Here is a 12,440-nt window from a genome sequence, read left to right as displayed (position 1 = left end):
AAAAAAAAAAAAAAAAAAAAAAAAATAGGGCTGGGGATGTAGTTCAGAGGTGCAGCACCTGCCTGGCAAGTGTGAGGCCCTCAGCTCAATTCCTGGTATCAAAAGAGAAAAGAAAAAAAAGACCAAAATATAAAAACTAATAATAAAGCTGAGGTAGTTCATTACCACCAGATCTGCCCTACAAGAAATGCTAGAGTGAGTTCTGCAGACTGAAACAAAAGGACACTCACTGGACAGTAACTCAGAGCTATATGAGAAAATAAAGATCTCAACAAAGGCACATGCATAGCCAATTAAAAAGCTAGAATTATAACAATGGTTTGTAATGCTTTTTGTTTTCTGCATGATTTATAAGATACATTTTTATAAAAAGAATCAATCTAAAAATAGTAGTATTCTAACTTTGGTCTGTAACTCCACTTTTTATTTTCTACATAGTTTTTGTTTTGTTTTTTGTTGTTGTTTCTTGAGACAGGGTCTCACTGTGCAGTTGAGACTGACCTAGAACTCATTATGTAGCCTAGGCTGGTCCCAAACTCACAGTGGTCCTCCTGTCTCAGCCTCCCAAGTGCTGGGATTACAGGCGTGCGCCACCATGCCTGACTTTTCTACATAGTTTAAAAGATTTATAATTATAAACACATTTTTAGACACACTATGTATAAAGATGTTAATTTTGGGTTAGATTTAGCTCAGTGGCACTGTGCCTGCGCCTCGCAAGCGCAAGGTCCTGAGTACCGATCCCCAGTACCCCCCCAAAAAAAGTTAATTTTATGGCCATTACAACTTAAAGGAGTGGGGATAGAAATTTAAAAGAACAGAAATGTTATATATATTTAAGTTAAGCTGGTATAAATACAAGTTAGTGTTACAACTAAAGGATATTAAATGGAATCCACAAAGAAAAGAGCAATAGGAAAAGATAAAGAATTTAAGTATTTCACTACAAAAAAAAGCAACTAAATACTAAAGACAGTGATAAAGGAAATAGTGGGCAAAAAGCTATAATGACGTCTATAGGACACAAACACATTCAGAAGCAAAAATGACAGGAGTTGCCCTATCAGTCGGCCTTAAAACAGAAGGAACTTCTGCCACATAGCAGAGCAACGGTGCTCGCTGAGGAAGAGAAGAGGACACTGTGGCTCCTCTCAGGAGTTCCTGACAGTGATCAGAATCAGAGAGAAGCAAGCAGAGTAATGACTGTTGGGCTGGCGTTTATTTTTCATGGGTATAGTTTGGTTTATATGATAAAAAGTTATGTGCACAACAAAATGAACAAATTTAATAGCACTGGTTAAAATGGTAAGTTTTAGCTGGGCATGGTGGCACATGCCTGCAGTCCCAGCACTCGGGAGGCTGAGGCAGGGGGACTGCCCGGAGCTCAAAGTCAGCCTGGGCTACATAGTTAGCTCAAAGCCGGTCCAGGCTTCATAGTGGGAGCCTGTCTTTAAAAAAAAAAAAGGTAAATTTTTTGTTTGTTTTTTTTTGTTTTGTACCAGGGATTGAACTCTGGACCTGGCACTTGTGAAGAAGGTGGTGGAACCATTGAACTACACATCCCTGGCCCCTAAATTTTGTTATATTTATTCTGCCCTGTACCAGTTTTTAAAACTGGGAAAAAAAGAATTAAAGAGATCAGTCTGTATTATGCTAGTAAGCCTGTGAAAGAGGAAAGAAAGCAGATGCTCCAAGACAGGCAAACAGAAATGCTTCCCATAGGGAGGGTTACCACAGACTGAAAGGAGAAACGTGACATGGCGAGAACAGACAGTGTACCTGGCTTCCAGTCCAGGCCTGGCAGGTGGCTTCCCAGGTGGTGGCCGAGGCAAGAACTGTGATGAGGGTGAGCTGCTCACTGGATCTGTGCTGACCCATGAAACTGGCCTTGGGATCTTGCTCTTTCTAGCCTGAGAGAGGAGGGGTGACAGAAAGCTGTCTTCTGCAGACCTGCTCAGGGGAGCATCTACTGCCAGTCTGGAAAAGGGCATGAAGACATCCTCCTCAGAGAAGGGCACGGGGACAGCGGCCAGCTTCTCCTCCAGCACCTTCTCAGAGGCACTGGAAAGGTCGCCGAGGAGAGAGTGGAACTGCCTTTTCTCCACCAGCAGTCTCACCAGGTCTGGTTGATAAGCTTTCTTTTGGAGGAGCTTCTCTTTCGCAGAGATGGGAGAGGACGACTCGAATGCTGACTCTATCTCTTGTGCTAGAACAGGGATCCGGCTATGTCTGGTTCCAAGGGACGACCTGACCACATCCTTCCGGGCTGGGGGAGTGCACTCGTGCCGCAAAATACAATGAACCAGCTCTCCGTTTCTCAGGGCACTTTGCTCTCTTTTATCCTCTTGGTGCAGTAAAGCAGAGAGGCCTCCTTGATGCTCTGGCAGGTCTTCCGTCTTGAGGTCATCATCCTCGGATGGCCTGCTTTTCTGCATTGCTGCCACCTTCCCCTGCTGTCCTTCAACATGTGGGTCAATGACTCTCGGAGCGAATTCAGAAGTTCCAACTGCCAGGAGCTTCATGATCTCCTGATTTCTGTCCTGATCTGGCACCACACTGAAGGTCTGTGTCCTGGTCTCCTCCAGAGGGTCAGCAGTAGTGGAATGATCCTTTGCCACAGTGACCGTGTCTCCTTGGAGGGCAACCTCAACACAGTGCTCTTCTTTACTTAGCTCCGCATCTTCAGGGCCTGACCCTAGAAGAAAGCTTTTCTCTTCAGTTTCTACAGTGAAATTCTCAAATCCCCTCGCAACTAGTCTGTCATCCTCAGGAAGGTCTTTTGGTCCCAGGTCCTGAGATCTGTCACTCTCTCTAACACGGGGAGACATGTCTTGGCCAGCATGATCTATCTGAAGCCCTTCACCCTCCGTCACAACCAAGCCAGAGAAGTTCTCCCTTGGAGAGTAAAGTTCCACAGTAGGCTCCATGGGCTGAAGATCCTTCTTTTCCAGATGCTGACCACAGTGAAAGCTCCCTGAGGTTGACTGTGTTGATGCCACAGAAGGTCTAGGAATTGTGATCTGGAGAGGGGGAGAAAAAAATGAAAACACAATTTGTGAAATATCAATCAAGATACATGATTTCAGACTTAATTTTCAAACCCCAGTTTAGAAGAGGAATTTAGATGTTGACCGCATCTACCCAATTCATACTAAAAATAAGCAATTATGGGTTGGGGATTTAGCTCAGTGGTTCCACTGCCTGCCTCACAAGTGCAAGGTCCCAAGCTTGATCCCCAGTACCAAAACAAACAAACAAAAAAACAAAAGCAAGCAATTATAAGGTAGATGTGGTAACACATTCCTATAATCCCAGCTCTCGGGAGGTTGAGGTAGGAGGAACATGGCAAGTTTAGGGCCAGCCCAGGCCAGAGTGAATTCAATACCAGCCTGAACTACAAAGCAAGACCCTGTCTCAAGAAAATAAAAACAAACACAAACAAAGACTCAATACCTAGTCCCTAAGACACCCAAGGTTTGCTCACCTTGACATTTGTTAAATAGCAACAATTAGAAAAGTTGAAAATAACTCACAAAACCACCCTCTTTTTTATTTTTATAGACAGGGTCTCACCATGTAGTCCAGGCTGGCCTTGAATCCAGACTCTTCCTGCCTCAGCTTCCTGAGTGCTGAGATCATAGCTGAGCACCACTACCCAGAGGAAAAAAACCTTCTTAAGAAATCAAATAATGGTGTTAAGTGATTGGGTTTAAATTATAAGAAAAACTATAGGAACTGATCTGAATTCCAAACCAAATTAATTTGGAGCCTCTTTGGAAGATCTATCTTCAACTCAATCTCTAGTGCAAAGATACAGGTGTGGCACCAGTCAGTGAGATATCTCAGGTCTAGCTCATTAGGCTGGGGACAAGGCCTGATCTATGAGCAGCCCACGGAGAGGCCACCGAACCCTACAGTAGCTTCCAGATGGCATGGGGTACTGAGTGTGTTCCAGGTTCCTCTGTGCAGTGAGTGCAGATGGAATGTGAGTTTGGGAAGAGCACACGACTTGAGGTCACCCTGGGAGGTCATCTCGTACTTCAGTCTTTCTCAATGCCAAAATACAGTCCAACAGATGGCAATTTTTCTAGTATTTTAAAAGTACTGAAATCTAAAATTTATAGTAATTTACTTTGCGGTGGTACTGGAGAGTGAACTCAGGGCCTTTTCACTGAGCTACATATACAGACCTTTAAAATATTTTCTTAATTTTTGAGACAGAGTCTAAGTTGCTAAGTTGTCCATGCTGGGCTTGAACTTATGATCCTTCTGCCTCAGCCTCCCAGAGTGTGGTTATTACAGATATGGGCCACCACTCCTAGCCTAAAAGTTACTTAAGACCCAAAAGTGACAATGATTAAAAAAAAGAGCAGATATTAAATTATATAATAACAAAGGATATTCAAAATAATCATATTCAAAATAAACCAATATTAGTCATCTAATTATTATATATAAAGTACATCTGTCAAAATACAAAGGGCCAGGGATTTAACTCAGTGATGCCAACACCTGCCCTGTGCTTCCTGGGTTCCTTGTGCTTTCCCGGTACCAAAAAAACCCAAAAAATGAACTCAGTGGTGTTTTGTTTTGTTTCTGAAATAGGGTCTCATTATGTAGTTCAGAATGGCCTGGGACTCACTATGTAGGCCTCAAACTCACTATATTGGCCTCAAATGCACATCTTCCTGTCTCAGCTTCTTGAGTGCTGGGTTTACAGGCATGTGCCATCATGCCCAGCCTCAACAGTATTTAGAAGAAAAATACTGGTCTTTTGAGACTGAAGCTAGAATTAATTTCTATAGGTCTGCGATTAACTCATTTTAGATTAGAATATAAATGTATGTGTATGCATGGTATTAAAAAAGAAAAAGGAGCCAGGCATGGTGGTGTACCCATGTAATTCCAGCAATTGGGAGGCTGAGGCAGGAGGTTTGCCATGAGTCTGGCCTAGGCTACATAGTGAGTTCAAGATCAGCTTGAACTACATATCGAGACCCTGTCTCAATAAACAAATAAACAAACAAATAAATAAATAAAAATAAAGCCAGGCACGGTGGCATGACTGTAATCTCACTCAACATTCTGGGAGGCTGAGGAAAGAAAATCACAAGCCCAGTGTAGGCAAATTAGTGAGACTGCATCTCCCTCGCCACCTCCCCAGTGCCAGGGATCAAACTTAGGACCTTGTGCTTGCAAGGCAGATACGGCGCCACTCAGTTAAATCCGCAGCCCTCATATCTCAAATTAAAAATAAATGAATAAATAAATCTGGAGACGTAGTTCTGTGTGAAGACCCCAGGTAAGTACCAAGAAACATAAACAAACATGCTGTACATACATATGCAGACAGGATCATTTATTTTCCTGAAAATATTGAGCAATTATAACCTGCATACGTTACTCTATTTCCACATAAATTTATAAGATATTCCTAAATAATTTTACAAATTCCATTTTATAGCTTACATATATATTTTATTTTATATACACAAATCTGTATCTATATATAGATATATATTTTGAGACAAAGTCTCACTATGTAACCAGGCTGGCCACAAATTTGCAATTTTCCTGCCTCAGCCTCCCAAGTGCTGAATTACAGGTGTGTTCCACTGCAGCTTCCCCTTTCCCTAATATTCCTTGCTTTCTACTTTCGTGTCTGTTTGAAAAAACATTATCTTTTTGTCTCTTAAAGATTGTAATGGTACTAAGATAAAAACTTGGGAGAAATTTAACATTCACATCAATAGATTTTCTTACAAATAAGGGTATGTGGTATATAAAATACCAGTATTTCACACTGGTTTTATGGACAAAGAAAATAATTTAGAAGAGATATAGGGAGTGAAATAATTTTCTGGTTCCTAATATAGCCAAGAATTAGCTCAGTTATAGAAACAAATTCCTTTCAAAAACTTCACATACACACACAAAAAAACAAACAAACAAATTCCTGGCCTATTAAGTAAATTAACTTTTATTTATTCAAATGTCTTGGGCCAAATTGCACTATATGCATCTTCTTTTTTTGGTCTTGTTTCTGGGTTGGTTTTTTTTGTTTGTTTGTTTGTTTGTTTTTTTTGCTACCAGGGATCGAATGTGGGACCTTGCCCTTGTGAGGCAGACAGCGGAACCACTAAGTAAATCCCCGTCCTTGTTTTTGTTCTTTTTGAGAGAAGGTGTCCCTATGTGGCTCAGGCAGGCCTCAAACTCATGGCCCTCTTGCCACAGCTGCCTGTGTTCTAGAATTGCAGGTGTGGGAAGAGCAGGAGAATGGAGAAGGAGTAGTCTTTGCTACAAAATTGGGTAAAACTGAAAATCTAAAGCTTCAAGGTCAAAGGAAACAAAAAATGAAAAATAATTTTTCCCGTTCCTTTTTTTTTTTGGTATTGGGAATCCAACTCAGGACCTCACACTTGCCAGGCAGATGCTATGCCACTGAGCTACATTCCAGGATATATTTCTTTTTAAATAAAAACAACCCTACAGGGCTGGGGATTTAGCTCAGTGGTTCCACCACCTGCTTCACAAGCCCAAGGTCTGGAGTTCCATCCCCAGTACCAAAGAAAACAAACAAAAACAACATTTATTGCCAGTGCAGTAATAACAGAAGAGTAATCAAAACAATATGGAAAATGTTTTACAAATACTCCCAAGGCAAACCACTTAAATGGCTACATTTTTCACATGCTACCATAATTGCCAGTGCCACCACCTCACTTCACCACTGTCTTCTTAATTCACTGGTCATTTCTAGTCGGAGACATTTTGTAGCAGAGTAATATTGTCTCCTTTCAGCATGATCCCACCCAGTCGTTTTCCTGACTTGGTTTTAGAACAAATTTCTTCTGCATCATCTAGTACAAGGTTCACGTGCTCATGAAGCCAATAATACAGCCCTCTCCTGAAATATTCACTAGCTGTCAGAACCACACCCGAACCTGGGATGTATACATTCTGCAAGTATCTGAACAGGAGGCTGACGGGATACACTGCCACCTTCTCCACTTTCTGGCCCTGCCCTGGTACGCCAGGGCTTCCCTTCCCTTGTTTGTTTGTTTGTTTGTTTGTTTTTGTGGTACAGGGGATTGAACTCAGGACCTTGTGCTTGCCAGGTAGGTGTGGTGCCACTGAGCTACATTTTTAGGAGGGGCTGCAACTCAATGTTGTAGGGTACTAAAATCATAAGCAACTCACAACTTGACTAGATTTCAGCCCCCTTGTCTAGTCTGTTCAAATACAAAAAATCTGCATGACTGCAAAGCAGTCCTGGGAAAGAGAAAAACTAACCAGCAAAATTCTGGCTGGAGAAGTAAATAGGTACTTCTTTATTTTCGAACACTGGCAAATTCCTCCAGAAGAGTACACAAAATGAAGCTTCATCAGTAACTTTTCCTACTGTTTCGCACCTGCATGTGAAGTTGTGTTCCCACAGGAAATATTTCAGCTTGGGTAACCATGCTGCATCTAGAGAGTCTGAAGGGAGGGCTGCTTGATAGCTGGGGACACTTGGTGACTCCCACCTATGCTCTGACTGAAGGACCTCTAAGGCTCCTTGTTGTCTGGGGGCTCTACAGGCCTGTGCTGGCCATCCCTGGCCTTTCTGGGGGCTCCCCCAGCTCACAGGCACAGGGAGAGAAAGCACTCCTGATGACAGAGGGCTAAGTGGCTCCCCCACTACACACACTGAGACGGGCAGCAGGGTTTCCTCTGAGGGGTCCTCTGAAGACTGGTATTACCACTGCTTCCACCTGCTTATCAAAATGTAGACTCACTCGATTCCAGACCTATGAAAGCAGAAATTCTGCTAGGAGGACCAAAATGCTACATTTTATTTATTTTTATTTTTTTGGTACCGGGGATCCAACTCAGGACCTTATGCTTCCAAGGCAGGCTAAGTGCCACTGAGCTAAATCCCTGGCTTCCTGATTGACTGAATGATTGATTGATTTTTAAGGCAGAATCTTGCTATATACTTCAGGCTGACCTTGAACTCACTATGTAGTCCAGGCTGGCCTCAAACTTGTGAGGATCCTCCTGCCTCAGCCTCCTAAGTGCTGAGATTACAGGTGTGTGCCACCATGCATAGCCTGAAATGCTATATTTTAAACAGTGGGTGTTGAAGCTGAAAAACTATAATAGGATGTAAAACAGGAGCAATTTCTGGGTGGAGATTATACAAGTAGGCTTAGGCTTAGTAACAACATACACAATAAAAACAAACTTCCAACAGTTAAATATAAACCCTCCTCATCTAATATATAATAAAAATCTCTAGGATTATAAATATTTTAGAAATCATATGTATACACACAATTGTAGGATCTAATCATAAACGTTATTTCAAAATTAGATGATGTCACTTCATGTACAGAGTTTAATGTTATGAAAATAGGGTGTGGTGACACACACTTGTAATCTCAGCACTTGGGAAGCTGAGGCAGGAGGATTGCCAGGAGTTTGAGACCAGCCTGGGCTACAACGGTGAGTTTGATGCCAGCCTGGACTACATAGTGAGACCCTGTCCTAAAAAAAAAAAAAAAAGAAAGAAAGAAATAAAAAGAAAGACAAAACTTCCAAAAAGTCGTATTTGTGTGAGGCATGGCAGCACATACCTACTGCAATACCAGCACTCAGGAGGCTGAGGTAGTTCAAGGGCAGCTTGAAATACATACAGAGACCCTGTCTCAAAAACATTAAATAAATAAATAAATAAATGGAAAAAAGAAGAAGAGAGAGAGAGAAAAAAAGAAAACTCATTTAAAAACATTTCCTACTGGAGGGCTGACTATATTATTACCATACCTGTTAGACAAATTTAAGCCTCTGTCACGGAATCTGAGGTGGTCAACTGACTGTAAGTTTTCTGTCAGTAGCACCAAGAGTGGGTAAACAGAGTAATAATGGAATAAGTCTCTTACCGCGGTCAAGGGCCCTTCTGCTTGTGCTTCCATTGGACTTGTGGGTGTTGCAGCAATAAAATGACTAGCAGCCCCAGCCTGGAGCTGCAGTCTGTTTGTGCACTGTTCTGAAGGAGCTGTGGCAGGGCACTCTGCAGACAGTGCTAAGACCACACCTGTCGGTTCCTTCCCTAAGAGATCGTTTCCTGCCCAAGGACCTAACTGTAGCTCTTCCTCTTGGGGTGATTCCTCCAGAACTTGAAGCTCTTCGGGCTCCTCATCAGAAGGACTTCCGGTTGTTTTATGACCTAAAGCCTCGTGTGTCCTAAATTCCTGAAGGTCTTGCTCCTTGTCCACAATCACCCATTCTCTGGAGTCAACTTCTTGCTTGCAAGAGCTCAGGTTAACAGCTATAAATCCATTGCTGCCCCCACCATCGGCCTGCTCGGGGGTGTTGGCAGAGGCAGGCTTGGAGGCATCCGGGAGATACTCTTCGTCATAGTGCCAGATGTGGTCCATGCGGGACCCAGCAGGGAGGCAAGGCTTCTGAAGCAGAGCAGGGACAGCAGATCCCTTTCCTGCACTAGAATCTTTCTGCATCTTCTCCAGGCTTAAGAAAAAGGAGAAAAATGACTCAACATGTATCATCTAACCCATAAACTCTATACAGAATTACTACTCAGAGAAGGAAGAAACCATATTACAAAGTGTAAGGAGAGCTTCACAGGGCTGAAATGTTCTCCACCTGCCATGGTCCTACTCTGTAAGGTGGAGCTCAGGTCTTTCTCCAAATGGCCCTTTCTACTTCTCTTTTTTTTGTTAGATTAATTATTCACCAAACCAAGCATTTATCCCTACTGCACTCTTTATATTACCCTTTATCTTAGCCACAATTCAAAATGTTTGAAAACATTGTCTCTGTTGTAGTGCACCCCCAGCCCCACCCAGCTTCCAACACTAGAACTGAGCCCAGAGTCATTGCACAGAGCAACACCACCAGCCATTTTTTGCTTTCCAGGTACTGGGCATTGTGCTTGCCAGGCAGGTGTGGCACCGCTGAGCTACATCCCTGACCCTACTTTTAATTTGTTATTTTAAGACAAGGTCTCACTAAGTACTAAATTTCCTGGGCTTAGACTTTATGATCCTCCTGCCTTAGCCTCCCAGATTGCTGGGATTACAGGTGTGCACCACCACACCTTTATCTTTCTTTCTTTCTTTTTTTTTTGGTACTGGGGATCAAACTCAGGACCTTGTGCTGAGCTAAATCCCCAGCACCAGTGCATCTTTTTGATCACATCAATATTTAGACACACAGTTGAATCACAGAGCTACAAAACAAAATGACTGCCATGTGAGGAAGAAAACACAGATGGGAAGTACTGTTTAAAATGGAAATGGAGGCCAGGCATGGTGATGGACACCTGTAATGTCAACTGAGGCAGTAGGATCACTTCAAATTCAAGGCCAGCTTGGGCTACATAGTGAGACCCTACCTCAAAGAACCAAAACCACATGAACAATACATACATACATACATACATACATACATACATACATACATACATATGATAAAATGGAAATAGGATTTAGCTTAATGCAGTCCAAACACTAGTATTGCTAAATAGGTAAGAAACTAGGGAAGGCCAGAAGAGGCTAAACTGTCTTAAATAATTGGTCCTTCTAACCTTTCACTGCCACCAGAGTAGCCATCAGAGATATACCACTAAAGAATATAAATATTTAAGGTACTTATGTCTTAATTTTTGAAGCCTTCTATATTCATACCAAACTCTTTTATTCATTCATTCATTCATTCATTCGGTATTAGGGACTGAACTCAGGACCTTGAGCTTGCAAGGCAGGTGGTAGCACCACTGAGCTAAATTCCTAGCTCATACCAAATTCTTTTAAAGTTTCATATGTCTTTTTGTTTGTTTGTTTGTTTTTTTGAGACAGGGTCTCACTATGTAGTTGAGACTGACCTGGAACTCACTATGTAGCCCAGGCTGGTCTTGAACTCACAGCGATCCTCCTGCCTCAGCCTCCGGTGTGCTGGGGTTACAGGCGTGAGCCACCACGCCCAGCTTCATATAGCTCTTGTTACCAAATTACAGAGATAATATGATTTATTAATCCTGAGGTATAAATAGTCATGACCTATCTTTGTACAATGCTCCAGTTTCATCTTTCCTAACAACTCTCATAACCATAGGATTTGCTACAGCATTTGTGTTATTAGAAAATGATTCAATTAAGAGTTAGGATGGGCCCAGGATTTAGCTTAATGGTTTCACCACCTGGCTTACAAATGCAAGGTCCCAAGTTTGATCCCTGATACAAAAAAAAAAGTGGATGATGATGATGATAAGTATAGACATGGATGAAAAATGAGGGCTTAATGAAGTCAAACTTATAAAAATCTAAAAATTTCTTAAAAACTTTACATAATAGAAATACTAACTTCCAAGAAAATGGCAGAGTGGTGAACAGCAGAGAAACAGCCTTTCTGACATTTGGATTCCAGATGATGTAACATAGTAACATGAGCAAGAGAAGAAGGCAGGAAGAGGGTCCAAAGGACCCAGCAAGGATGTGAAGTGAGGATTGAAGCCCAAAGGAAGAACGAAGAAAGAGAGATCTCAACACAAAAGGAGGAGGGAGCAAGTGGTGCTTTCTCCCTCCACCCTGATTCACTGCATGGGAGAGGTGGCTTAACCATCAGATCCACTGTGACTACTGGGAACCCAAGGCCTCCAAAGAGAAAAATGAAGGGGAACAGAGCAGTGTACACAGCAGACTGCAATGACTGGTGAGTTATTTGGGTTTAGATATCACGTAGTAGAGGGCAACTGGCCAGAAGCCATGTTGGAGGGGGCCAAATGAGCTGGGAACCCAGAGCTGTGGGCAGACTCCATCAGGGTGAGGCAGAACCAATTTGAAATTGGCAGGATGTCAAGAAGCTGACTCCAAGCCAAAGGGAGCTTAGTCGGGCTAAAGCCAGCAGGAGGTACACAGAATGCCGCAGGCTGAACAAATCGAGTTCCAGCCTCACAACCAGAAACCAGCTTGAACTTCAGTGGAACTAAAGAAGCAGGCTTGCTGGGATTACCCACTACCCCATCATAAAGCTATGGCTGGCTTCCTGGGATTAATCAACATAGATTGGGGATCTGTCTGCCTTCTCTGCCTACCAGTGATAGCAGAAACATGACCTAAAGTGGACGTATTTTTTCTTCTTCTTTTTGTTTTGTATTGATTTCTGTTTTTTCTTTTCTTTTTTCTTTTTTGGTACTAGAGATAAAACTGAGGACACCTTATGCTTGCAAGGCAGGCAGAGGCACCACTGAGCTAAATTTCTGGCCCCTGTTCTTATGTTTTTATTATGAGTGTGAACATTGTTTCTAGTTTGTTTGTTGTTTTCATTTCTTTCTTCTCTCTTTCCCTCCTGTCTTCTTCACCAGTTTCCCAAAATTCACATAATCTTCCTTTGTCCTCCAGCATTGCTTCTAATCTCATCTTTTTTTTTTTTTTTTT

The 12,440-nt window shown here is 42.3% G+C and overlaps 1 protein-coding gene and 1 pseudogene across 6 annotated transcripts in view; both read right to left on the bottom strand.

Annotated features, from left to right (window-relative positions):
• The window catches only part of Ttbk2 (tau tubulin kinase 2), a 155,531-nt gene that overhangs the window by 1,260 nt on the left and 141,831 nt on the right, over nt 1-12,440 (bottom strand). For all 6 annotated transcript variants that reach the window (XM_010624804.2, XM_010624805.1, XM_033764975.1 and 3 more), the window contains 2 exons: nt 8,925-9,513; nt 1,780-3,020 (listed from right to left, as the gene is read on the bottom strand). In XM_010624804.2, coding sequence (XP_010623106.1) covers nt 1,780-3,020; nt 8,925-9,513 — 1,830 coding nt within the window. The remainder of the gene's footprint in view (nt 1-1,779; nt 3,021-8,924; nt 9,514-12,440) is intronic.
• Nucleotides 6,710-7,463, bottom strand: LOC109118079 (annotated as a pseudogene).

The sequence above is a fragment of the Fukomys damarensis genome, unplaced genomic scaffold (genome assembly GCF_012274545.1).
Source record: "Fukomys damarensis isolate Sample0158 unplaced genomic scaffold, DMR_v1.0_HiC HiC_scaffold_17, whole genome shotgun sequence".
In the NCBI taxonomy this organism is placed as follows: Eukaryota; Metazoa; Chordata; class Mammalia; order Rodentia; family Bathyergidae; genus Fukomys; species Fukomys damarensis.
The sequence above is the reverse complement of the archived record's forward strand: the minus strand, read 5'-3'. Positions and strand labels throughout refer to the sequence as shown.